This window comes from Botryllus schlosseri, chromosome 1 (assembly GCF_051294905.1).
Source record: "Botryllus schlosseri isolate E-star chromosome 1, Bs_hap1, whole genome shotgun sequence".
Classification (NCBI taxonomy): Eukaryota; Metazoa; Chordata; class Ascidiacea; order Stolidobranchia; family Styelidae; genus Botryllus; species Botryllus schlosseri.
In genome coordinates this window covers 36,622,593-36,647,702 of record NC_137236.1, presented here as the reverse complement: position 1 = coordinate 36,647,702, position 25,110 = coordinate 36,622,593, and the positions used below count along the sequence as shown (strand labels likewise).

The following is a 25,110-nucleotide window of genomic DNA, read 5'->3' as shown; positions in this document are numbered from 1 at the left end:
GTTTTCAACCTTATATGGTCGCGACTCAATTTCCAATATGAAAATGTTTCTTGTCCCGCCAACACCTTTGCCCAGATATACTCACCGCCTATTTTTGAAGCCGATTGCGTTCAACATCTTCGCGAACCCCATAATAAAGGCAAACGACCGCCAGAAAAAGTCTGAAATATCAGCATTGTTCGAACAATCGGAGAGTCTCAACGGGTCATGGTTGTGGTCATTGTGTTGCGGTTACCCGATTGTTCTAAACAATGCCGATATTTCAGACTTAGAGGACAGATTCTGGGTGGATCAGTGCCCGATCAATATTTTAATTTATATTTCCGGAATCGGCGCAACAGTAGCTTTCGATCGAGACCAGATTCAATAATTTCCGCGCTCGGGAAGATAGCTTTTGGATTGCCAGAAATCCTACAGTCGCTTACGCAAAACAATTCTCCACTCCATCCCCGGCGAAGCGGAACGAAGCTGCAAAATCGGTCGTTGCCGTTCCATGTTTAATTTCTATAGTGGCAATAAATCGCGCGCAGCACCATGAAATATTTCAAGTGCAATAAAACTGCCCAGAAACAAAACCTTTAATGTTGATTTACGAAATAATTTTGATCCTATTTTAAGGCTTCAAAATTTCAGACATCTAGGCGTATTATAGAATTTCCTCCCGGGTACAGTTTGAACAGTGCAATTTCAGACATGTCTGGGAAATTACGGACATATGGCAACTATAGGGATGGTGTGAACGTGAGGTTCACGTTCGCGTTCTGTGTGTGAACCCCAGAAATTTAGAGGTTCACATTCACAAACGAACCTTGGTAGGTTCTGCACTGTAAACCTTTTTCATGTATTACAATTTTCATTTCAATATAACATCTTTGGTTGATATTTATTGCGTTTCAACTGCAGGTCACTTTATGCATGGCGCTGGCAGCATAAAAATTAATCACTAAGCGAGCATGCCCCTGGACAATCTCAAAAATTTCACTTGATTTGTTACAAAAGTTTGCTCGAATATTTAGCGACTCTCTGCTGTGAGCTAGACCAACATTGACACAACATCAAGAGCGAAATACACTACGTGTAGAAAGTGAATGATGCTTATTCAACCAATCAATGGAATTGATATCGTTGTCTTATGTAAATAATCTAGCCTGTGTACGGGATGAATCTTGACTTCATATGTTTATTGTATAATAAAAACAAAATCTGTGCATTTGGGTAATATCGGTAGCAAGTATAGAAACCCGTTTACACTCTGCTCAATATCAATGTCGCATTACTGAGACGCCGAACACATTGTCCGTCTGGTCTAGACCGTTAGGGCGTAAGCTTGTATTCCCTTGCAAGTTGCACGTCCTCGTCGAAATTGTTGGCGAAGCGACTGAAGATATTGATTTTATAGGATTATTATATCCTTTGATTGCCCCCGTTGATACATTTGGCGATGTTTAAAACGTCAATATGTACTTCAGCATTGCGGCATTGTGGCCCGAGTCGTTGCTAGGTATCGTGAACAATAATATAGGGCAGGCTATCACTTCTCTGAAATGTAGGGTTGTAATCAGCAATATGACGTCACGTGACGTAAGGAGGTTCACGTTCGCGTTCACACAGAACCTTTCAAAAAGGTTCGCGTTCAGACGAACCTGAACCTTTTAGAGGTTCGCACCATCCCTAATGGCAACCCAAGCTTATCTGGACAACACAATCATGTCTCAACTCAGCAGACACTATCTTAAAACCACATGTATACAACCCTGAACACCATTTAATTTATACGAGCAAAACCGTCAAAATGTCACTATCTAGTACGGTGGTTCCCAAACTGCCACCCTTCACTCCTTGGGAGGCGTGAAAGAATCTGAAAGAGCGGCGCGAGTATGGCCTGAGAGAAAGAGAAGGGATTAAACAGCCAAATTGCGCGTTATTATTATACTTGACAAAATATTCAATAGAAAGAATATTTATTGCTCTATGTAGACTCTATGTAGACTAGTACAGATTTTCCATTCGCGAGGTTGATAACCTTTTATGCCATTAAGCTATGTGATGAGATTGCAAACATTCTGGTTGCTTTTTTAATATTTTGTGATTTAACGGTAGGCTACGGGGGCGCGAAATGTTTCACTATCATCAAAGTGGGCGAGTCAAAAAAGTTTGGAACCACCGTTCTAGTACCATGCTTGCAGAAAAACTGCTGCATGGTGTACATTTTGGGATGATTTAAATTTTTTAAGTTCCACTGGTCCGCCAAGTATCATTTGAAATTGTACTGGTCCGCGAGATCAAAAAGGTTGAGAATCACTGGTATAATCCACGATTGCAACACCAATGGGTTGCGGGTTCGAGTCCAGCCGAGGTCGACTCCAGAATTCCTATACCTAAGTGTTGGAGGTTCAACTAGGTTCCTCTTCGCCATCTCATCCGCGTTAGCGGTGTCTTACAAAAAGCCAATAATTATGCCGTGCTACAGGTCGGCAGATGCGAAATCGTAAATGCAAAAAATCGGCCTGGTGTAAATGACCATTGTAGTCGACAAACGTCGTAAATCCCCCAAACCAAAAACTAAGTGCTGGTATCGCACCGCTCCCCTGTTACGGCATATAATGTGGTCTCCGTCTTGGTATGACGAAAGCCACTATAGCGCAGCTATCGTAGTTGGTCCACCTCCATCCGAAGTGTGCATGTTTCGAAGTGTCGTAGTCTCGGAGTTTGTCTGCGCTTTTACTCCCGTGCACCTCTGTCCCAATGTGCCCTTACAAATGTGCCCTGACAAAGATCCAGCGGAGTTAGAGTACAGTAAAGCTCATGAGAATAAAGAAATCCTCTGAAAAAGAAAGACAGTACAAAGGTCAAGGGCATCAAGCGACGGGGATTTAAGATTGAGAGGCCGTAAGTGCTCGTTTGGACAAAGTTGGAACACCTTGTGTTTTAAGAAGTGTGACACCATGCAGGTTGTACTCGAATACTCACAGCTAATTGTCGTCTCGTATATAGTATATACTCGATTTGTTCAGAACTAATGTAGCATTATGAATTGATTCAGAGGAAACGAGTGCTGTAGCTTGATCAATCTTATTGTCACGGGTAATCCGAACAAGTCGTCTAAAGCAAAGTTATCAATAAGAAATTCTGACACGTCACCGGAAACGCGTGAAACATATATCCGTGCCTATACTATCACAGCGGCAAATAGAGTTCGAGTATAGTGGTGGTTGCTATGTCTACGAAATCATTCAAATAGAGTTTGGGGTATATAAATATCGCTGGCTCAAGATATTTCTGAAACCGATAAGAATTGATTGTACTACGCTACCTAGTTCGAAAGTGTACTGACTGCGGTGTCTTAATGCGGTCACACGTAGCAGATATCATGCGACGATTTAAGATACTCCAATAATGAATATGCAGGGTGAATCCGTTTCGTTGTTACTCACTCTGCATTGCTACAGATATAGTATGGCATTTCTGCGGCGTTTCAAATTCTTACGCATGGCAATTAAAGGAGGAGATTGTGATGCATATCAGTTCCGTGTACTGACTAGACGAAGTGGAGACGAAGTGATGAGAATTATTGAAGATGCCTATACAGAATGCGAACCCTTTACGTCGTGCCTTGAGCATAATGCCAACGATATTAGGGTGGCGAAATCGAAAACCGTGGAGGTAGTTTTGATTTGCTTACGCGTGCGTGAGTGTATTTTCTGCAATTACAGTACTATACAAACGGCCGTTTGAATACCTCGTGGAATCTGTTTTAGGAAGCCATTCGAAACAACATCAGCATTGGGGCGTATTCCCGCGATAGGAATCAATTAGTGGCAGCTATGCTGGGTCTAATCAAAGGGAACGCGCCCATTCCGCGCAAAGACGACAAAAAGCTTCCATTTAAAGTCAAGCAGATGTACAAGGTAGGCCTATATATAATAAGTAGGGCGATGTTTTGACAGGTCGAAATAAGTAAAAATGGTAGTGTTAGGTCAAAAATTGTCAAAATTTTTTGAAAAATAAAAAAAAGTTGCCACCTGCATTTTGTTTGTATCATAAATGTTTGCAAAGTCGGTGAACTTTTCATTTGCCATTTTAGAGCTTGTAACCTACTTTATAGGCCTACTGTTGTAAGAGGCCCATTATTGACTCATTGTGAATTGAAGAGCTTCTTCGAGGTACAGAACTTTAATATACAATTGAATAGTATATTCATATTGAAATGAGCCCGAATATTTTCGGCTGACACTCGTCAGGGGTAATCGTCAGCAATTAGTAGAGAATTGAAAAGAACATTGTATATCAACAACCGTATCACAAAATATGACGTCACCAGCATGAAATTACGTGAATGAGAGAGCTTTGCTTTATTTGGTTGATTTAAACGGATATTTCTTCTGCGGGGCAGATAAAGTGCTAGTTTCAGGGTCCAAATGTACGCTAATAACTCATAATTCTGTGGGTTGTCTCGCTTGATACTCGAGCAATAGTCAGCTAGCATGTAAGCTCTAATCTACTCTGGCTTTCTCCTTGCTCATCGGCGACCATGCCAAGGTTTTCCGGGAAATTATTTAGATATTTCAGCTTATTTGTATATCTGCTATCCAGGGTTATAATGACTCGAGTCATGACTCGACTCGAGTCACGTTTTTCAGATGACTCGACTTGACTCGAGTCATTTTCTCAAATTACGGAAATGACTCGACTCGACTCGAGTCAATTTGTGTATTGACTCGACTTGGACTCGAGTCATTGCGCATGACTCGAACCAAGTCATATGTCTCGAGACTCAGACGGCCAAGACCGACGTTTCATTGTAATTTCGAGGAATAGTAGAGTAATCACTAGGGCCATTTTTATATGACCTTAAAAAATCCATAATATGACTTTATTTTTCGGAAAATATGACTTTATATGACTTTATTTGAAAATAGTGTATTTTTACATGCGAACAACGTCACTCACGGAACTAAAGAGTAAAACATACGCAACATAACACATCCATTTTTATTTGAAGCCACTGTTGTAGTACAGTTTCGTGTAGTGCGGAATGTTATAGAGTCTTTGAAGTTACGATTTGGACGTAAAATGACTTTAGTAAGGAAAATGAGCGCTCCACAGACGCTGATGTGGGTTGACACTTCTGCAGTTTTGCATAAAGCGATGGTGAAATGTCTCGTCTTTGTAGCTCCATAATTTTTTTTCACATCGTTTTTGTCCAATTGCTTCCTAATGTAATTTTTGAGCTCAAGCGGATCTTTTCCGAAATCAAGGGCATTTAGATCAGCATGGACGTGTACGTAGGCTTTAACTTTCCATTACAACATCACATCAGGTTGACGGTGTACGTAGGCTATAATTTTCCATTTTTAGTATTAAGTTTGAAATATTCTTGCAGTGGAGGCAAATTGACTGAATAGTCAACTTTGGATCGTTGACTGAATTTTTGATGCTATTTACAATAACTTCACCTTCTTACGTCTCGGCATAATACAGAGCAGCATTCGACCAGCTACCCCAACGAGTAACTGCCTTCGTTTCTTAGTGCTTGATTGCTTCACCGCTTAAATTGGTACTTTTTATTTGAACTATACTAAAAATATGACTTCATAACTTTTTATGACCTAACCAGCAAAATATGACTTTATATGACTTTATAACTTTCTTAATATACCCCATAGGCATGCGGTTTTCGCGTTAAAATTGATTTCATGACTTACTGATGCATAGAAAAAAATATGACTTTAATGACTTTAAATGGCCCTAGTAATCACACTAATGGGATTTCGTCTATTGGTACTGGTACTAGAAAATGCGCCCAGAAACTGCTAAAATGACGAAAACTAGTATATTATAAATGCGAACCATTCGATATCACCAAACAGAGTTACAAAATGTGAATTTAACAAGCTTTTAACTGGTACCTGGGCAGTCAACACAATGACTTTGACTCGACTCGAGTCATAATACCATGACTCGGACTCGACCCTCTGCTCGGTGACTTGGATTTGGACTTGACTCGGTGGTGAATTGAAAATGATTCGACTTGACTCGAGTCAAAACTATAAAACTGAGATTGACTTGTGACTCGGAGCATTGGGACTTGGTTACAACCCTGCCGACATGAAAATATGGCGGTGGCACATATATGTCACGGTTGCATATGCATTCTTATTGTCTGGCCACCAGGAAAACAGAATATTTCAAAGCTGACACATATGATCTAATCGCAATAGTGCTTGCGATATTGCAACAATTCAATGTTTCTGTACTATTCACGAAGACTGACTGAGTGTGCTATTGTTGCCATTTTTGATAATGTCACACTTCAGAATCCTTTTTGAGCTACCAGTAGACTTGTACCATTCACTCGAGTTGTAAATTGTGATTTCCATATCCTCCAGCAACAGCAACCCATGATAACAGTATCATGCCAATGCCGGTATCACGGCAATACATAAATCTACCGAAAGTAGCCCTACTATGAAAACGCCGTTTCTCGTGACCGAAAGTGAGATATCTTCGCTCTCTTGCCAAGTAATCTTTTCTCAATTCGAAAGGATGCAAAAAGTTCCAAATATTTCTCTTCCAAGTCGCAAAACCTGTGTCAGATCATTTAACTTGTGTTGATAGACAATACGTTATAAATCATTTCGATTTCAAAATCTTCATCATTAGGCCTGCTATCTTTAAGATCTTCATCTTGATCCATATTATCGAGCTTATAGGAGTTTCATGTTACACTGGGTAAGCTGAATGGGGCCTTGGACCTATAGCTGATAGTAAATGTAATGTTTATTTTTCTTGCTATATCCTGCAGTTTGCATCAAATATGTGTCTGAAATATCCTCGGATGATTGCATCCTCTAACCAAAAATCGGTGTAGGCATCGGCCTAGATCAGTGGTTCCCAACGTGGGCGATTTGGTGGTCTAGGGGGGTGAAAATGACGAATGGGGCGATAGGAGGGTGAAAATGGACAAAGGGGCAACATGGGGGCGAACATAGCGAAGGGGCGATAGGGAGGCGATGACGCGTTAAAACGGTTATTTTGGAGTCAAGTCGGAGAAATGATCTTTTTTTTTAGTCAACCCACGAAAATTCAGTTGCAAAAGTGTAAAATTCGACATCGAGGCGTAAAGTTTACCTTTTTTTAGTCAACCCGCCGGTGATTACAGTACAGTTTGTAGACCGATTTTTCGGTTCACAAAATTTGAGGAGCGATGATCGGCGTTGAGCTTGAAAAGAGGGCGATGAGTCGAAAAAGGTTGGGAGCCACTGGCCTAGATCGATACCAGTATCTTCTCCCCAAATAATTCAATTGACCCCTTGGCTATATAACTTAATGATGTGATATGATAAGTGATATGATAGGAAGTGTGGATTTCTATAAGGAATGGAAAGGTAATATGGCCAAATTCGTGAAAATTGGCATATTTTGGGCATATGTCGTAGAGCCAAAACTTGACGTAATAGAAGAAAACCAGCGGCATTTTGGGAATCAGAATACCAAAACTAGCCTGAAGCAAGTGCAAAATAGAAGTCAACGAATTTTTCGGCCAAAATTGTTGCCCAGTGTTATCAATTATTAATTTCCTGTGGACGATGCGGCAACATCGCAGTGAATCGTAGCGCAGATCATTAATCTTTGCAGGCTGTCTAAAATGTGGGGCTTTGAAGTCGTTGGACAAAATGTTAGAATTGCATGAATTGAATGTATAATTGGATTGAATGTTCTGACATTGCACCTTCGGTGCGTTCAAGATATACGCGCAGCTTTCAGGATAGAATTCTTTCTCCATCGCACTTATCTTTAGTATCCCATTAACCGAAATCACGTTACGAATTATTTGAGCTGACCCAAAATCGTTTCACTATCGCATCTCCACCATAGTGCAACAAAAAACAATCACACAAACTAAGCTCGTGGATTCGGAGATTAGATCATTGTGATTTGCGACGTACGTGGAACCACACACAGCCATAATACATAGACTACTTACAAGAGCTATACGGGCATCCAGAACCATAACTGCCGCACTCTAAACTCCCCGATGGGGGAGCTCTAAGGGGCTTAAAATTAGTTCGTTAGTTGTTTTTAGATGTATTTGTTCTACTTTAAAATTTTATTCGCGCTTCGTGCGATTTCAGATCTTTACATCTTATTGTACACAGTAATATGAAATGCCCATATTTTACCGAAATAGGCATATTGGCGCACGCGATTACGACACATTGAGCAGGACTGGGTGGACTGAGGCGGGCTACAGATCATTTTCAAACCAGAAAATGGGCATCGGCCAAACAAGGGTTGAGAACCTATTAGGGGTTACCATACGTCCTCTTTTTTACTTTTTTGAAAGTGTCCTCGGCGGACAAACGAATGTTTTCTATTTTGAGAATTTGTCCTCTTTTTTAAAACTTTTGATTGAATGTATGTGAAAATTGGACTGAGGTATAGCAAATCAGCACTAAAGTAACGGTCTGGCTGGTCTTTCGGGAGAAGAGCCAGAAAGACATCCTTTTTTTAGTCAATCAACTACAAACTCGAAATAAATTTACCAATTGTGCCGGATTTTACTCTGGTCTTGTGAGTCTGAAAATTTTGAAAAAGTGTCCCCATTTCATATTCCCAAAATGTGTTTACCCTTTATAGTATACTATAGATCAGAGGACTCAAACGCAAAGGTGCTCGCGGGCCAATTTCCTGGTTTTTGATGACGCCGCGGGCCGCTACATCAATAATAGGGGCATTCAATGTATTTTCAAGTATGCCTTATCTGACGCAACTTTGTAGACTGCTGGCATTCCCCACATATCGTGAAAATGTAATGCACTATCGTAATATTTACGAATGACACGAAAAAAGATCACAATTTTAAATATTTGAATAAAATTGTTGTTGTACGTGGCATAAACTTGTCACAATATTGAGATACAGACACAGTGCAAGGGGCCAAATGCATCATGAAATCGTGAAAGCTGTCGCATTACAATTTTGAAGCTGGCGGGTAGCAGATAAATAACAACATAAAATTATTGTATCATAGTAAAGAATTGTCCAATCGCGCCTAACAATCCATTGGTGTTACAGCCGTCGAACGAACTACTTTGTTTATCGCCAGATTTAATTGGCGATAATAACATGGATAGAGATCCAAGATTTAGCCAACTATATTTCGAGGATGAAACATAATGCCACTGATTGCCATACCGACTTGCTTAGATATCGAGATCCGCTACGCTACGCAACGCCAGCTACGACCTTCTTATATATTAGTATTCATCATGACAATTTGATAGTTCGTTACGTTTATGGCTTTAGTAACCCACGGCGTTCCAAGTCACAAGTCCTTCTCTAATTTTAACGTTTGAACCGACTCAACTCAAGTCATTTTCCTCATATATAATCCATAGTCAGCCCGAGTACAAGTATTTCTACGGAAGATCACGGATATGTAGAAATCACAATTTTCAGTCGCAAATCATTTCAACGGGTCATGTTTTATCATCGTTAACAGGTAATGTGACATAATAACTATAGTCTGCCGCTGCACGGCAGCCTTTCAAAGTGGTGCAATGTTTAAGTTTGACGAGTTGTGTAGGGTTTTGGGGCAGTTTTGGAGTGAATTACAAGCTTTCAAATCTACAAAAAGATATGTGGCAGGTAAATAATGTCGATACTTCAAAATCCAAAATGCCGACGTGTGCTTGATACCTCTGCTATAGATCAATGAATAGCACCGTTAACGGGTTACTGATTTTGCAATAGGTAAGGCATCGCTCCCGTATATTCTATCACCAGTACAGACATGTAAACCTACTATTTTCGTGAATTGCACAACTTAATGCCTTTAGTTAGTTGACTCTATGCTACTACCCGAACGTATCAGTCAATTCATCGATGAGAGAGAAGAGTATGTCTTACTAGCAGCGCTGTCCTGCCGACGGGACCACAGGATTAAAGGACTTGCGTCGCTGCTATTTAGCAGGTATCCGTTATATCCATTTTGTCGCTTGCCTTTTATATTCTCTGCTTTACTTTTCATTCAGTGTGCATGCTCCTTCTCTACTTCGCCTAGGCCAAGGTTGGTGTCTGATCTTGGAGACTATTCCAAAGTCGTTTCGACACCTTCCTATCTTTTCATTGTTTTGCAGTTTTGTGGTGTTTGGAAATGATGTAAATATTAATAAACTGATACTGATACTGTCCCACATTGGGGATTCTCCGAAGCAGGTCAATGTTCAGTGATCAATATCGGAAATCGTCATGTGGTTACATTTACGCCATCTTGCCGCTACCCTACACATTTCCCGGGCTTGGAGCAGTCACTTATTGTACTGGTCTGACGCTGTTATTAGGGTATAGTCACGTGTATTTGAGCCTGAGAGGCCACAGGTGTATCCACTGACCTACACTAGGTATAGTATAGAGAAAGAATCAGGAGATATCTTATTAACATGCAGTGTCTCGTGTTGTACATGTGATCGGGAATGGGATTCTTACCCAATGTTCCATGGAGCTCTTTGTGATAGGCTACATCGGCAGACTGGTTCTAATTACTCCGTGAAAGACCAAATTGAAAGTACAACTTTGAAACTACATTGTTCCTTAACATATGTTCTTTAAGGCCCTATGTTTTTTCTTCATATTTTCAGTACTCTTCGTTGGCCACAAGCAGTCGCGATGACCACGTAATGGCTAGCTTCTTAGACGAAAACTAGAACAAGATATAAGGATATGCTTTGGGCGACTCGGTGGGAGTGGAAACCTGTTTTTAGTCATCGTCTCCCTAAATTTCCAGGTTTTGGGGTTTACGCAACCATCCCTGTAAATGAAATAGTTGGATAAGGTTTTAGGATGTTTGAATAGTTGAACTGATGTCCACGATTCGTGCATTTTTTAAAACGTAATATCGTGATGACCACCGTTGATGCAGATGCAGATATCATTTTGGAATACGAACTAAATTAATTGCTGTACCGTATCTACAGAATTGAAAGTACTACTCAAGCAAAGGGTTACAAGTCGATTCTATTTGTATCGGCAAGCGCCTACGTTCATCAGATTGCTGCCAAACAAGGATACAGAGCGATAACAAATATTCCCTGTGACGAGTACGTGGACCCACTCACTGGAATAAGAGTATTTGCCAATATGCCGACACCGCATAATACCATCTCTCTGTTCGCCAAACATCTATAATAGGTCTACCTGTCTGTGCTTCATCTCTAAATTGTTCCAAAACATCAATCCAATACATTTACTAATCAATAGTATAACTAATCACACATAGGAAGATGGCATTCACGTGAGAATGGAGACACTCTTCATCTTATTCTCTTCTGATAAAGAACCTCAATCCCGCGATTGAATGCTACTAACACAATGTCCATGGCAACGGAACTATACCTCACTTACTCATGGTCGATATTGATATGCAATTATTGGCGTAGAATGGCATGCGATGGTGGGAACTGAAAATTGCAAGTTGGACGTTGAAAAACAACATTCTAGATCTACAAGTTAATATTGTGGAAGGTACATATTAGGAAAGCGAGAATCAGTGCTGCTCCTGTTACCCGCAATCGTGAAAGGGCAATAAATATTGCAAGACCACTGGAAGGATGCATGGCCAATGCGAAGTGTCGAAACTATTTCAAAACGTCTGCCTGCCTTAATTTTGAATACAACTGCAGTTGCAAGAGCATTCGAATTATATGGTAGAAAGAAAATGTATTTTGCAGGCTAATAAATAGAAGCGGTGAACATGATTGATGGTCAGACCTGCTATTTCTCCTTGATTTCGCTTCGCTTACCACAGCTCCTATATACCATCAGTTAATAAACGTTTGTAAATGGCGGTGCACTTATAAATATGAATATATATCTATTTTATACGGACTTGTTAATAATTCCACTTCACGTGCGCTTTTTCCAATAGTGCGTGCCTTAAATTTATCCTAGTCAGGGTCGGATCCTGCATCTTCAAACTCGAATCTGGCTTCGATCCGAATCCGGCGGCAAAGGAATATTATTCCTTCAGATATCCAACTCGGACCTGGCAAAATCCGGCACACTATACTCCCTCGTATCCCGGTTGTATCAGAAAAACTGGGAATCCGTCTCCGGCAAAAAATAAATCGGGGGTATTTCCAGTATACATGGATTATCCACGCCACGCACGTATCTTTCCAACGACTAATTATTGATATAGGATCTACGCTCCCATCTTTTGAAGCAAATTTACCTTCTTCGACATCTCGCTGTCGCTCGTTGTGTTAAGTGCGATGTCGTAAGTAATTTAAGTGCAGCATTTAGGTCCGCTGATATTGTCATATGGTAGCTGGGCGGTAGCCACGTGCTATGATGTACCTCATGTCACAAATTGATTAAAAAGTCGAAGAACAAAAAGGAGTAACGCCGACAATAAGGATATATCCTATAAATAAAGGCGTCGCAACTTTCAGATGCATGGTCCTTAGGAAGAAGGAGAAATTTCAGATATAACTGCGGCGTGACAACCCTGATTATAAAAGCATAAAGAATCAGGTCAACTACTGCGCAGGGCACGTTGGTTGCATGTATTATTGACAAATGAAATTCCAAAGGGTGTTCCAAAAATATATAATTATAAATGGCTGAAACTAAAGTCAAATACCGTCGACAGAGGAAGCACTGAATACCTCGTGTCGAAAGCATATTAGTATTGGCAACGAAGAACTCTTCTCGTGTTCATACTTCATAGTCTGGCGCTGAAGTGTATAAATCTATCCATATCTGGACAGTGGACACTACGCCACTATTTTAATGTTAAATTTATCCATGTCCGTCATGTGTAACTGGAAATCTTGTATTAGAATCCTGCAAGATATTATAATAGTCACTGTGTAGTAGGGTACTATACCGACGTGTGGTCTCATGTATGGCAATTAGTATCCCTCGTACGTCGTTGGCATTATTGACGATTGAATTACATTACCAAACAATCTCAAAAAAACATTTTTTTCATATTGGCAGTTTAGTTTTGGCATATTGGGGGAATGGCTGCTCATATTTATGCAATATACACACTTTACAATAGGCAGTCCCGTTTTTGTCGTGGTTTTTTCCGTCGTGACTTGTCAGACAATATGTCCCACATTTTTCTGCCGTGCGTCACGCTTTCGCTTTGAATTTTTATAATGACTGTCCCAACTCTTTATTTCCGTAGAAATCCACCACATCATGTCTCTATTTCCTATCGACTAGCGTCACTCTGTTACTTTTGTCCGTTTCTGTGAATTTATTGGCTGTGTAGAAGCATGCAGCTCTGAGCCTTTATTGGTATAGACTGCGTTATCGATATTCGAAGAATATTTGCGCACCGGAACCCAATGCACTGTAACGTTTACGTCGTTAACCTCCAACGTTTTTGAGCGATTATATTATTATTTCCTATACCTCTCCTTTGTTTGAACCATGAATAGCTTTTCCATTCACAAATTGCTTTCTAAGGTTTCGAATATTTCCCACTTTACTACCAGTCAATGCAATATTTGATTTTCATCTAGACATCTTTGCATCCAGTTCGGGATATATACTAGAAAACGCAAACCCTTGTATGTATGTATATAAGGTTTTTTTCATGGTGCTCGACTACTAAGGTCTTGAGCACCAGACCTGTGGGAGCTATAGTTAAATCAGATACGTCTACACAATACAACAAATTCTACGACCAGAACAACCATACGCGGATCAGTCTACAGACAGTCCAAGTTTAAGCTCACACTGCTATGTTCAGCTACATTTTTTTAAATATTGTCTCTGGTGATCGTATCGAGGACACGTCAGTAGGAAATGAGCGACAGTGTCTGGTACGCTTCAAGGCGTTTGTAAAGAGCCTTTGCGTTTTGACGTCTTACAATTGCGTAGCTGCGGCTATGTCTTATAGGCCTAATCACAGTAATTAGGTACATTCAAGGAAATTGTGAGAATCGCTCGATATTCATATTCTCAAAGCAGCTGCGAAATTTAAACGCTCAAAATCACATTTTTGAGTAATTAATTCGTGATGATGCATTCATCCAAGTGCTATCACAGTCTGCGCTGACATACACAGTTTCTCTGAAACGTGCGCATGAATATTATTAAGTCGCATTCGCGGAAGGTAGTTGAGAATCGGTATTCATATTCTCACAACAGCTCAGCATATGAACTCTGCGCCAGTGTTGGGATCAAGTCACTACTTTCGAGTCACGAGTCATTTCGAGTCATTGCACATTTTGACTCGAGTCAAGTCAAGTCAATCGATTTTCGAAGGTGACTCGAGTCAAGTCAAGTCACTCGATTTTTGGAGGCCACTCGAGTCAAGTCGAGTCAAGTCAAGTCAAGTCACGAGTCAAGTCACAATTCAAGTCAAGTTTATATTTCGAAGTATGAGGCATATCTACGTCATTGCATTCTGCTGGCTGTCTGAAATACAGATTGAGTGGTCATTGATTCTGAACCGATGAACGAATATAGACTTAAATATACACGCAAGAAGGCTCTTTATCGCTCACATATAGCCCCAGCCTAGCCATAGCTTCAGTTTATAGTTACCAGCCAAAATAGAGAATAGAGACACAAATTGATTAGATGCAATACATTACCAATTCACTAATTGATATGATACAATTCGAGCTTGCGCCAAATATTTAGGAATATATATACTAACTGTATTCGAATAGAATTTCAATAAAACAAGAGATTTGGTTAAGGTATAAGAACAGAGAACATAAATAGAACTATATTATACTAGTTTACGACAACGTAAGCTGAAAGCTTCGATCACTTCATTTGCGGTCAATTAATTTGTGAGAGAACAATGAAGGCTCAATGAAATGCACGATCATTGAATGATTGGTCGCTCTCACGGGTTACACCAGCGTTTCGCGAACCATCCGACCATATGCGGGCCGCGGGTCGTATGTGGCCCGCCCCTGATGTAAGCTGTGATCGGTCAATTTATTTGTGATCTAAAATGGAGGATCAGTGTAACGTAGAATCAGTGAATGACTGGTTGCTCTCACAAAGTGACACCGGCGTATCTCGAACAATACGAGCATTCGCAAAATACAGATTCGATACCGTTTACTTGATGACTTGAAATTGACTCGTAAATTTTGCTCCGAGTCACGAGTCAATGCACATTTTTGAAGAACCGAGTCAAGTCAAACCATTTGCCCAAAGTGACTCGAGTCAAGTCAAGTCATATGAAAAATTTGAGTGGAGTATGACTCGAGTCAAGTCATTACTCGAGTCATTCCAACACTGTTGTGGGGTCGGGTCGATACATTGTTTACGATTATCAGATCTCGTACACGGAATAAATAGGCTTTCATGTTTTCCAATTAATTTAATCCAGTGACATCTCAGCGGTAACTCAACAGACGAAGATTCAACTTTCACAAGGATTTGTCGAGTTGGCCTCATTTCTGTTTGGAGTAAGCTCATCGGGTAATGACTGACTGGTACGGAAAGTAATTTCACTTGCTGTCTTTAGAGGGAGATACAGTCGCTGAAACATGTCCGACGAAGACGAATAATAACTAGTAGAGTAGGATTACTATATTTTGGGATCCGAAAAAGAGGACGCTTCTTGAAAGTTCTATAAGTTGTAATACCGGAAAAGAAAATCGGGAATCTTAAAAGTTTTGGACCAATAGTACCTCCGTTGAATAAAAAAAGGTCATTACTCTGGCTCGACGTCCGTTATATTCGTTTATTTACGAAAGTCTGAAGTTAGCTGCGTCTGGGTCGAGATTTTGATGGCATTTTAACACTGTTTCTAGAGAAAGAGAACAAATTCCCAATAAAGAGGACAGTTAGTCGACCTCCGAGGACACTTTCAAATAATAGACGATGTATGACAGCCTTCATTGGAGGCGCAAATTTGAAAATACGGCCTTCGGCCTATGATCGAATTTCCAAAATTTCAATTCACTGTCGGAGCGAATCCGGTGTATATTAGGGTTACCATACATCCCCAATTTGTCCTCCTTCTTCAGGTTTTTGAAAATGTCCTCCGAGGATGCCTAAATGTCCTCCATGCTGGCAATTCGTCCACCTTTACAGCTTTTAGAGCTAAGATAGTGGATAGAATCGAGTGAAAATGGGCATAACTGACGCTAAATAGGAAATTCGTGGTTCGAACGAAAGTGACGAACTATATTTTTAGTCAACCAACGTAAAGTAGGAAAGAAAAAGCGATCAAGAAGTGTGAAAAATTCACCTTTTTTGCGGATTTTTCTCCTGTATTGCGAGTCTGATAATTCTTAAAAAAGTGACCTCTTTTCCCGATTCCAAAATATGATAATCCTAGTATATATGAGCTCACATATTCAATTGTAGACACACATTCCTCGTATCCCTTGCATTGGGCAGAATTTGCGGTGTTCACAATGCATTTCGCTGAAACAGTCATAGGGAGTTTGGCAACCAGAAAAGCATAGGTTTGATGTTATACAATAACGCCACGAAACACGCGCAGAACATATTGCTGGAGAGATCAGTGGATTTGGATTAGTTGAGGATTTCGGGCAAATTTGGATCCAATTTCAATTTTGGCTTTGGAATAGTTCTTCAAATAGGCACTATATCATTGAAAACGTATCTTAGACATGGACGAGCGAATTTAAGGTAATGGAGTAATGCAACATGCGTGTATGCGACGCCCCAATCGTGCTACAATTATACACGTAGCGAAACAACAGTCCTTGGTAATGATAATGATCATGATATGTAGCCATAAACTGGGCTGCAATCGCAGATGAAATTCTCGATCTAAATATTTTCCTATCAACATAAGTGATAAACAGAATCACTGGGTTGAATTTTGTAACAGATCTGCCCGAATGATCCGCTTCCAAAACACGATAAAAGCATAGGTATCGATACAGACCACGCCTACAGTTGTATATTGCTTGTCAACAAGATAGATACTAGGGATGGTGTGAACCTCTGGAAGGTTCAGGTTCGTGTGAACGCGAACATTTTTGAAAGGTTTTGTGTGAACGCGAACGTGAACCTCACGACGTCACGTGACGTCGTATTGGTAATACCAACCCTACATTTCAGTGACGTGATAGGCGATATTAATATACACGATGCCTCGCGACGACTCGGGCCGCATAATGCCTCAATGCTGAAGTACATAGTGACGTTTTAAGCGTCGCCAAATGTATCAACTGGGGCAAACAAATATTATATAATAATTAATCCCATAAAATCAATATCTTCCGTCGCTTTGACAACAATTTCGACGAGGACTTACAAGAGAATAAAAGCTTACGCCTTAACGGTCTCAGCCAGACCGGACAATGTGTTCGGCGTCTGAGTATTGCTATTTTTTACGTTGATATTGGGCAGAGTGTAAAACGGGTTTCTCTACTTGTTACCGATATTACTCCGTTAACAAGTTATACAGCAGTAGCCAACACCCCAATCGCGCGGATTTGGTTTTATGATACGAAGCGAAACGAAATCAAGATTAACTCCGTTCGCCTGCTAGATTCTTCTAGATCAGACAACGCTATCAATCTCATTGATTGGTTGAATAAGCATCATTCTCTGAATACCCACATGTCCACTTGTCAGGGATATCTAGATATCCCTGCTACATGTCGAGTATTTCGCTCTTAATGTTGTGTGATTGCGAATCAAGCTCACAGCAGAGAGTCACGTAATATTCGAGCAAACTTTTGTAACAAGCAAGTAAAATTTTTGAGATTGTCAAGGTGCATGCTCGTTTAGTGCTACCAGCGTCATGCATAGAGTGAATCGCAGTTTAAATGCAATAAATTTTAACCAAAGATGCTATAACGAAGTGAAAATTGTAATATATGAAAAAGGATGCAGAACCTACCAAGGTTCGTTTGTGAACGTGAACCTCTAAATTTCTGAGGTTCACACACAGAACGCGAACGTGAACCTAACGTTCACACCATCCCTAATGATTCCTAGAAAAATTGCCACCCTAAAAGTCTCACAGTATTGGGCGTTGGCGACTGCCGCCATTGCTAGCATAGCTCCCATTTTCAGTAAAGTATTCATCTCAGATAGTAAATCAGATATTGCTTTATCGGTGCCTGTGAAAATATCAACTCTTAGTGTCGGTAAAACACCGTAAACGAAGTACTCCAGTCAAGTAGCCTACAAGGTAAGATATGAACTAAAAGATAAGATGAGATACAAATATCAGAATACTTCAATTTACTTGGACAATGTCGCGACCACATGTATTTACTCGACTGATTTCACGCTTTTTTGTGATATAATCTTTTCCTGTTGCTGTGGCAACGTCTCACACATGCTGAGATTCATCATAGCAAACCGTACTGCGACACAAGCACTAACATTTCAGCACTGTTTAAAATTGTTTATATGAAGCAGAAATCCCCATGACCTGATGTTGTTATCGCCTCAAGGGTCCGATATTTCAAAACATTCGTAATGAAGAGAAATGCGGGATATATCTGCACAGTTTCCGCTTGTGTACTTTATAGTGTTCCTGTCTAGCCCTTCATACTAGTACACCAGTAATTGGATTTCTCATATTATCTGGTAGACAAATATATCATTATCTATAACATTATGCACCATAATATAGAACTTCAGATTTTGAAATGGCGTGGTGCAAAAAATACATTCCAAACTATTCGCACCATTTTCAACTATATATACATTCATACATTTTTTTCTCTGGACTTTATCAGTACTGCATTAAAACTAATTGTATACCCCGTGAAAACACCCGCAAAAGTTGCAAATTGAATGATATTGCAAATAGCAACATGCTAGCACTTAAGATCCTATTTTTCACACCAAGGAAGGGATCAATAAACCATATCCTTCAGAGTTACTTCCGCTCGTTTAATGCATCATCATCCATGTGCTGAGCGTTGATAAAATAATGAAAAGTAACGATGGTCGCTATAGGGATGTACACCATGCTTTCACAATCGCTAGTTGTAGCGAAAATATGTGGTTTACCCGAGTGAAAATATTATTAACATAATATTTGAATTTAATAATTTATTTGAGCAGAGCATGCTCCGTTGTATCAATTGAACTTTAAAAATTTCATGAATTGTCATGATATCAAACCGTGAGAATCACGAACAGTACAATTCAAGTTCAGTAAAACTCCGAAAGTTTACGCTGACTTGCGAAATATTTTTTATTCTACGTGATTTCCCCATCCACACATCAGGGATTTTGGTACGGCAGTTACCAATTTGTGTAAATGAGCCAACATACCATCCCAGATAATGGCATATTCGCTGCTACGCCACGTGCTACTTGGAGAATATACGAGGGCGATGCCATATTTAACAAGCAAAAAGAACTGTAACTGCGATGAGATAAGTTAATGCTAGATCTGGGACAATAATATATTACAAAAATAACAGACTACCCGTATCAAATTGTGCATATTGTAAAATATATAAATAGTATACATAACAACAGTATAGACTGCCTTCCCAACCGACCTAATGATATTCAGTTACATATTGCGAATTTGCGATATTGTTGTGAATCGCGAAGCATCTACTATGTATATTAGGGTGTTCTTTAAAAAAAGAATTTTGGAAAGTTGTGTTTCTCACCCTGCAAAAATCTTCCTTTTGGTTACAAGACACACTGTGCAAAATTTTATTGATATTCATTAATGTTTAGAGGTGGCCTAATGGATCCGAACTTTTACCTTTATCAGCTAGGAGCATATTTATTTTTGCTATCGAGTCAACGCTGAAAAGCCTGGATTATCTCGTCTGGTTATTAGCTGATCAGTGGTGGGGCCACCATGATGACCAATATCATTTTACGTTGCCCAAGATCTGTTTGAGGGTGTTGGGGCACTTTTTGTGGAGTTCCGCACCAACCCGAAATGCAAGCTGCAGGTGAACCTCGTTTTTCTGTGAGATGGGCATAACATCTTGAAGCATTGCGTTGGACGTTCTGTGTGCTCGCTGGAGACAAACAATGTGAGTGTGAGTGCGAATATTGTCCACATATCTCAAGCTACAGTGGGGTGGATTGTAGGGAAACTGGGGTTTCCGTCTGCGGGGTTGATCGGCGTGGCGATGTTTGATGACGATCTGCACAAGGGCCCCGACCATAATATAGTTGTTGCTATAAAAGAGACGGACTATTAGAGTATGTATTTATTAACTTCAAACACGTTCCACAGAAGGTTTAAATCGACAACGAATACAACACTTATTTTGAGAAAACTTGGGACTTGCCGATGGTGTCTTGAATATCCGGCAGGTAAGTGGAAGGGAAAATCCGGTTTTATTGCTGAATAAGCTTACCATTCACATTGTTTGTCCTCAACGACCACACAGAACGTCCAACGCAATGCTTCAGAATGTTTCGGTCCATCTCTCAAAAAACGAGGAGCAACTGTAGTTTGCATTTGGGGTTGTCGCTCACCTCCTAAAAATGTGCCCCAACACCCTCAGACAGAGCGTACTTGGCAAAATAAAATGATATTGGACATCATGGTACCCCCACCAATGATCAGCTATTAACCTGACGAGGTAATCCAGGCTTTCTAGCGTTGACCCAATAGCAATTATGAATTTGCTATATATGCTCCATAGCTGATATAGGTAAAATTTCGGATCCATTGAGCTACCTCTAAACATCATCGAATATCAATAAAATTTTACATATTGTGTTTTTGAACCAAACAGAACATTTTGGCAGGGTCAGACCAACAACTTTCCAAAATTCGTTTTTTATTGATAGTTATATTTTTCGCTTCTTCATCGCGTCATAAGCACTTTCTTTGATTATGGTATTTTTTTGCAATTATTCACAACAGGAATCAACTTGCTTTACCTCCGTAAAACATCCGTAATAATTACAAATTGAATGGAAATTTTGCAGATAGCAACATTTTCCGTTTGAGCAGTGAAGATCTTAAGCTTCACGCCAAGGAAGATATCATACTGTTATATCCTTCACAGTATCCGCTCCTAGAATATGACATCACTCATGTAGGGTTGCATTTGAAACAAAAATCAATTTAAAACAAACATGTTTCAGACATGGTCCTCGTTAAAGCATGTTTTTATTACCTTTTTTGTTATTTTTAAGAAATGACATCACTAATATTTAATTTTGACGTAATAGTGATTTGACTTTGACAATTGAAAATATGGGATAAATATAGCTACTTTGACGAAATAGGCTTCCAACCCCTGACATACGGACCAAAAATATCTTTAATCAGGACTACATCGACATGCAGCATTTTTACGTTCGGCGTTCATCGTCATCGTCATTTATTCTGTACCATATCGTATACGTCGGCTATATATCGGGTGGTATTCGTCCGTAGGCTCTAACAACATGTTTTTTGGAAAGTATTTACCGAATTATGGCATAATTATACCTCACCTGAAAAAGCCACAATTTTTGTTAAAGACCTCTGTCTGAAACAAAGTGTTTTAAGTGCAATCTTACCTGTACAACTATGCGACTAACTGGACTAATCGGATGGAAATCCCAGTATTCTCATTTTATAATTCTGATCTAATTTGTGAGACGTGTGTATGCTCTAATGTTAATTTTAATCTGATCTCTGGCTTTCCTGACAATTCTAGTAGAGGACCGCCAAGCTTGGTTTACAAACATTCAATAATTCAAACTCTGATCTAATTGAGAACATATTCATATTTCTTGGCTGTCCAACTTTGGATTTCGGGTCATCGAATGGCTTGAATCAGTGTCGTTCGATTTAACGTGTGGATTCATATGTATACGTCATACATATATTGGGTAGATGTCACCAAACTTGTCCTAACTTAGAGTTACGATATGTTGCGGATCAAATTCTGGACATTCTTTAGCGCCCACTGTCGGATTTAAAAATGTGGTCTTTCAATATGACGTCACAGTAGCAAAGTTAGGCCTATCGACAATAGGTGGTCACGATCCGGATCAGGAGCCGTTATAATGTTAGGCCGGTTCATTTATGTGACTGTGTGTTGTAACCAGGATCGAAGCAACATATGTCAGCCCACTCCTGTCCAAATAAACACTGATATCGAGCACACCACAGGGTAATCGATGCGACTTTTGGGGCCTTACTATATCCATCTAGTTTTTGTATGCATCTGGTCGTTAAATTTTGTGAATGAAATCTGCCTGTATTATTGCTTCTTCCATGAATTACTATAAAAATTTTAATTCTTTCCCCGCCCACATGATAATAGTTAGCGGAGCTGGTGGAGGACGATGACTTCGAAAATACAGGGAACGGAATTATGCATCGTAAAATCATGTCATGTTACACGGTTAATATCATTTATTCGCCTAAATGCAGAGCCGCACCAGCAGGCTGCACATCGGGTGGTTTTCAGCCTTTCGTGGTCGCGTCTCCGTTTCTAATTTGAAAATGTTTTGTGGCCCAGGTCAGAATTTGATAACCTATTTACTGAAAAACTCTCAGCGCCTTTGCCCGGACTTACTCAAGGACTATTCTGGAAGCCGATTACGTCCAACATCTTCGCGAACTCCAGAATAAAGAAAAACGACCCCCAGGTTTAGAGCCAATATCTCGGAGCGCGACAAAAATTCCAAGTTGAATAAATCTGCCCCAAAATAATAACTTTTCTGTTGATTTACGAAAACATTTTGATCCTATTTCAAACCGTCAAAATTCCGGACATTTGGGCATATTTTAGAAATTTCTCTAGGACGCAGACTCTCTCTCTCTCTCTCTTGAAACTTGCACGTACAGGATCCACGTTTTTCTAAGTTATATATAACTTGTTAATCAACAACAACATTAAACTGAATGTTGAATATTTTTGCAACTAGGAGTGTATGTACTCCTGTCTCCAGATTTTATGCAGGCCTTCGCGATGACTCTCCCAACGACAGACTTATTGGTGCTTGTGAGTTGGGGAGGAATTCCAAGTAATTTCTAGTCAGCCAAAGTCAAGACAAGCCAAGTCAACGAAATAGTTCTGGCATGCACGTAACCGGGACTGTGGAGTAGTCAGAGTTGGTACGTTTAAAAACTCAGGAATCGTAGTAAGAGTTGCAGTCGGTGGTAAAATCTACAGACTCCACAGCCCTACATGTAACAGCAGTAAACTAACGACTTTGACTTTCATTTTAATTGCATTATACAACCTGCATGCATGCAGTATCGTCTGCATATAGCAGCTGACCCTACGCGCAATTGAAAATTTGTCCGTTTCACATGTCGGAATCCAGCTCGTTTACTGAACATTGAGCTATCTGGCATGTTGGTGTTGCTTCAACCGGTCACATTCGTATCTACTTCGTTTTCCGCAGTGGGTGGAAGACATTTTGAAATCCTACGTACTGTCGATCTGATATGCTAAACTCTAACGTGTAAGTGCGTTGACATGATATCTTTCACCATTCTTACGTTATGACCCTACCCACTCCATTGACATTGACAATTAGTTTCGTAAGTTTGATATATTTCTCACTTTATTCTCGAACAATGCTATGGTTTATTTCCATAGTTATCTTTCCATTCACATCGGGATACCTGTAACAAAAATATACGCCTATATAAAAACCATTATAATTCTCATGCATCGTTCTTTATGGATGGGTGTGATCTTACTCGAATATGCAATGCACAATATATTTCAAACAGTAACTAATGCGGAAATGATATTATGAACAACACCAACGCACTTCGTGACATTACAACACTATAATCCGACTCCACTGCAATGAAGAATTGCAGTGGTAGGTTACTTGCAGAATCTATTGTGATGTTATTGGTAATTTTCTACATATTTGAGGTCTCTGTGGTTTATAGCATATTTCCGATTTTCCGACTACAATCACGGCTCAATTTCGCCAGCTTCGATATTAAATCCAGTATCTTTCAAGCGACCACTTTAAAAGTAACAAACTAATTTGTTTTATGGTTATTATGTATGCCTTAAGCATTCGCGTCTTGGATCACGTAAACCGAAATTAACTTTATTCATTGGATTTGGAGAGAGATACACCGGGTGAAACATATCCGGCACAGATGAACCACATATATCTAGATTAGGTAATACTATTATAGTAGCAAATTTGAAAAAACGTACGATCGCATTTTTAATAATATTATTCAGCGCTGGAGCGAATCTTCAGAGGTTTTAGCAACTCACATGATCAATTAGTAGCTACACATTCCTCGACCTGCTCCAAATAGGCAGGGTAGGCGGATATCACAATGCATTTTGCTGGGACAGTTCCAGGGACCACTGCAACCTGAAAATTATATTTGGTGTAAAACTATAACGTCTTACAGCTCTCGCACAACATAGTTGTGAGAAGCTACATGAAATCATATTACGATTTGAATATCCTGGGCAGTTTCGATTTGATTTCTATTTACGAATTCCATGGATACGATCTCTCATGCACACCAAAATAATGACAATTGATACAAAAATGTAATGACAATTATAATAATATGTAATCATAAACTGCGGTAAGCTCACGGCTAAAATTGACGAAGTAAATATATTCTCACACTCGACGCATGCAGAAGGGATCTACAAACAGGACCCTGACACTAACTCTTGGAACAGATCTGCACGAGCCGACTACTTCGAAAACATGATAAAAGGGAGTATCGCTACATACACATGTTCCGTTTTACTATTAGGCCTGTCTGCCAACGCTATAAATACCCCAGATAACGTAAAAAGGTATATTCGTACAGATTTGGGCATTGGTCATTGCTGCCATGGCAAGCAAAGCTCCGATTTCCAGTAAAACATACATTTCTTTTCGTGATGCTGATAACGTCGTAGTGGTATAGCTGTGAGAATATCAACATTGCACACATCAGTGAAAAGCAGCGGAACAGGTGGTAGTCTATAATTACTAAGTCAACAGCATAGTAAGGAAGATATAATATGAGATTCAAGTATGCTGACCGTAGGCCATCTGTATACTTCGATTTGACTTGGGCAATGGCGTGACAATATGTATATTTAGTCTATACCACTGATTCCCAACGTGTGCGATGGGGGTTGAATGTTGGACCGTCCAATAAGATATATTTAATTACCGTGGTAAATAAAATGCACATGAAGGCGG

General features: G+C 39.8%; 1 protein-coding gene and 1 long non-coding RNA gene across 2 annotated transcripts; one reads left to right on the top strand and one right to left on the bottom strand.

Moving 5' to 3' along the window:
* Window positions 1–3,401: 3,401 nt before the first annotated feature.
* LOC145448665 (uncharacterized) lies at window positions 3,402–15,708 on the top strand. The gene is made up of 3 exons (XM_080327121.1): window positions 3,402–3,908; window positions 9,843–9,976; window positions 10,980–15,708. The coding sequence occupies exons 1-3, from the start codon at window positions 3,825–3,827 to the stop codon at window positions 11,188–11,190; spliced, it is 429 nt and encodes a 142-aa protein (XP_080183247.1). The 5' UTR covers window positions 3,402–3,824; the 3' UTR covers window positions 11,191–15,708.
* A 7,752-nt stretch (window positions 15,709–23,460) lies between these two features.
* On the bottom strand, window positions 23,461–24,863 carry LOC145436322 (uncharacterized). Its single transcript, XR_013914267.1, has 3 exons — window positions 24,729–24,863; window positions 24,171–24,273; window positions 23,461–23,548 (listed from the first exon to the last, which is right to left on the bottom strand). It is a non-coding gene; the product is annotated as an uncharacterized LOC145436322 (long non-coding RNA).
* Window positions 24,864–25,110: the final 247 nt, after the last annotated feature.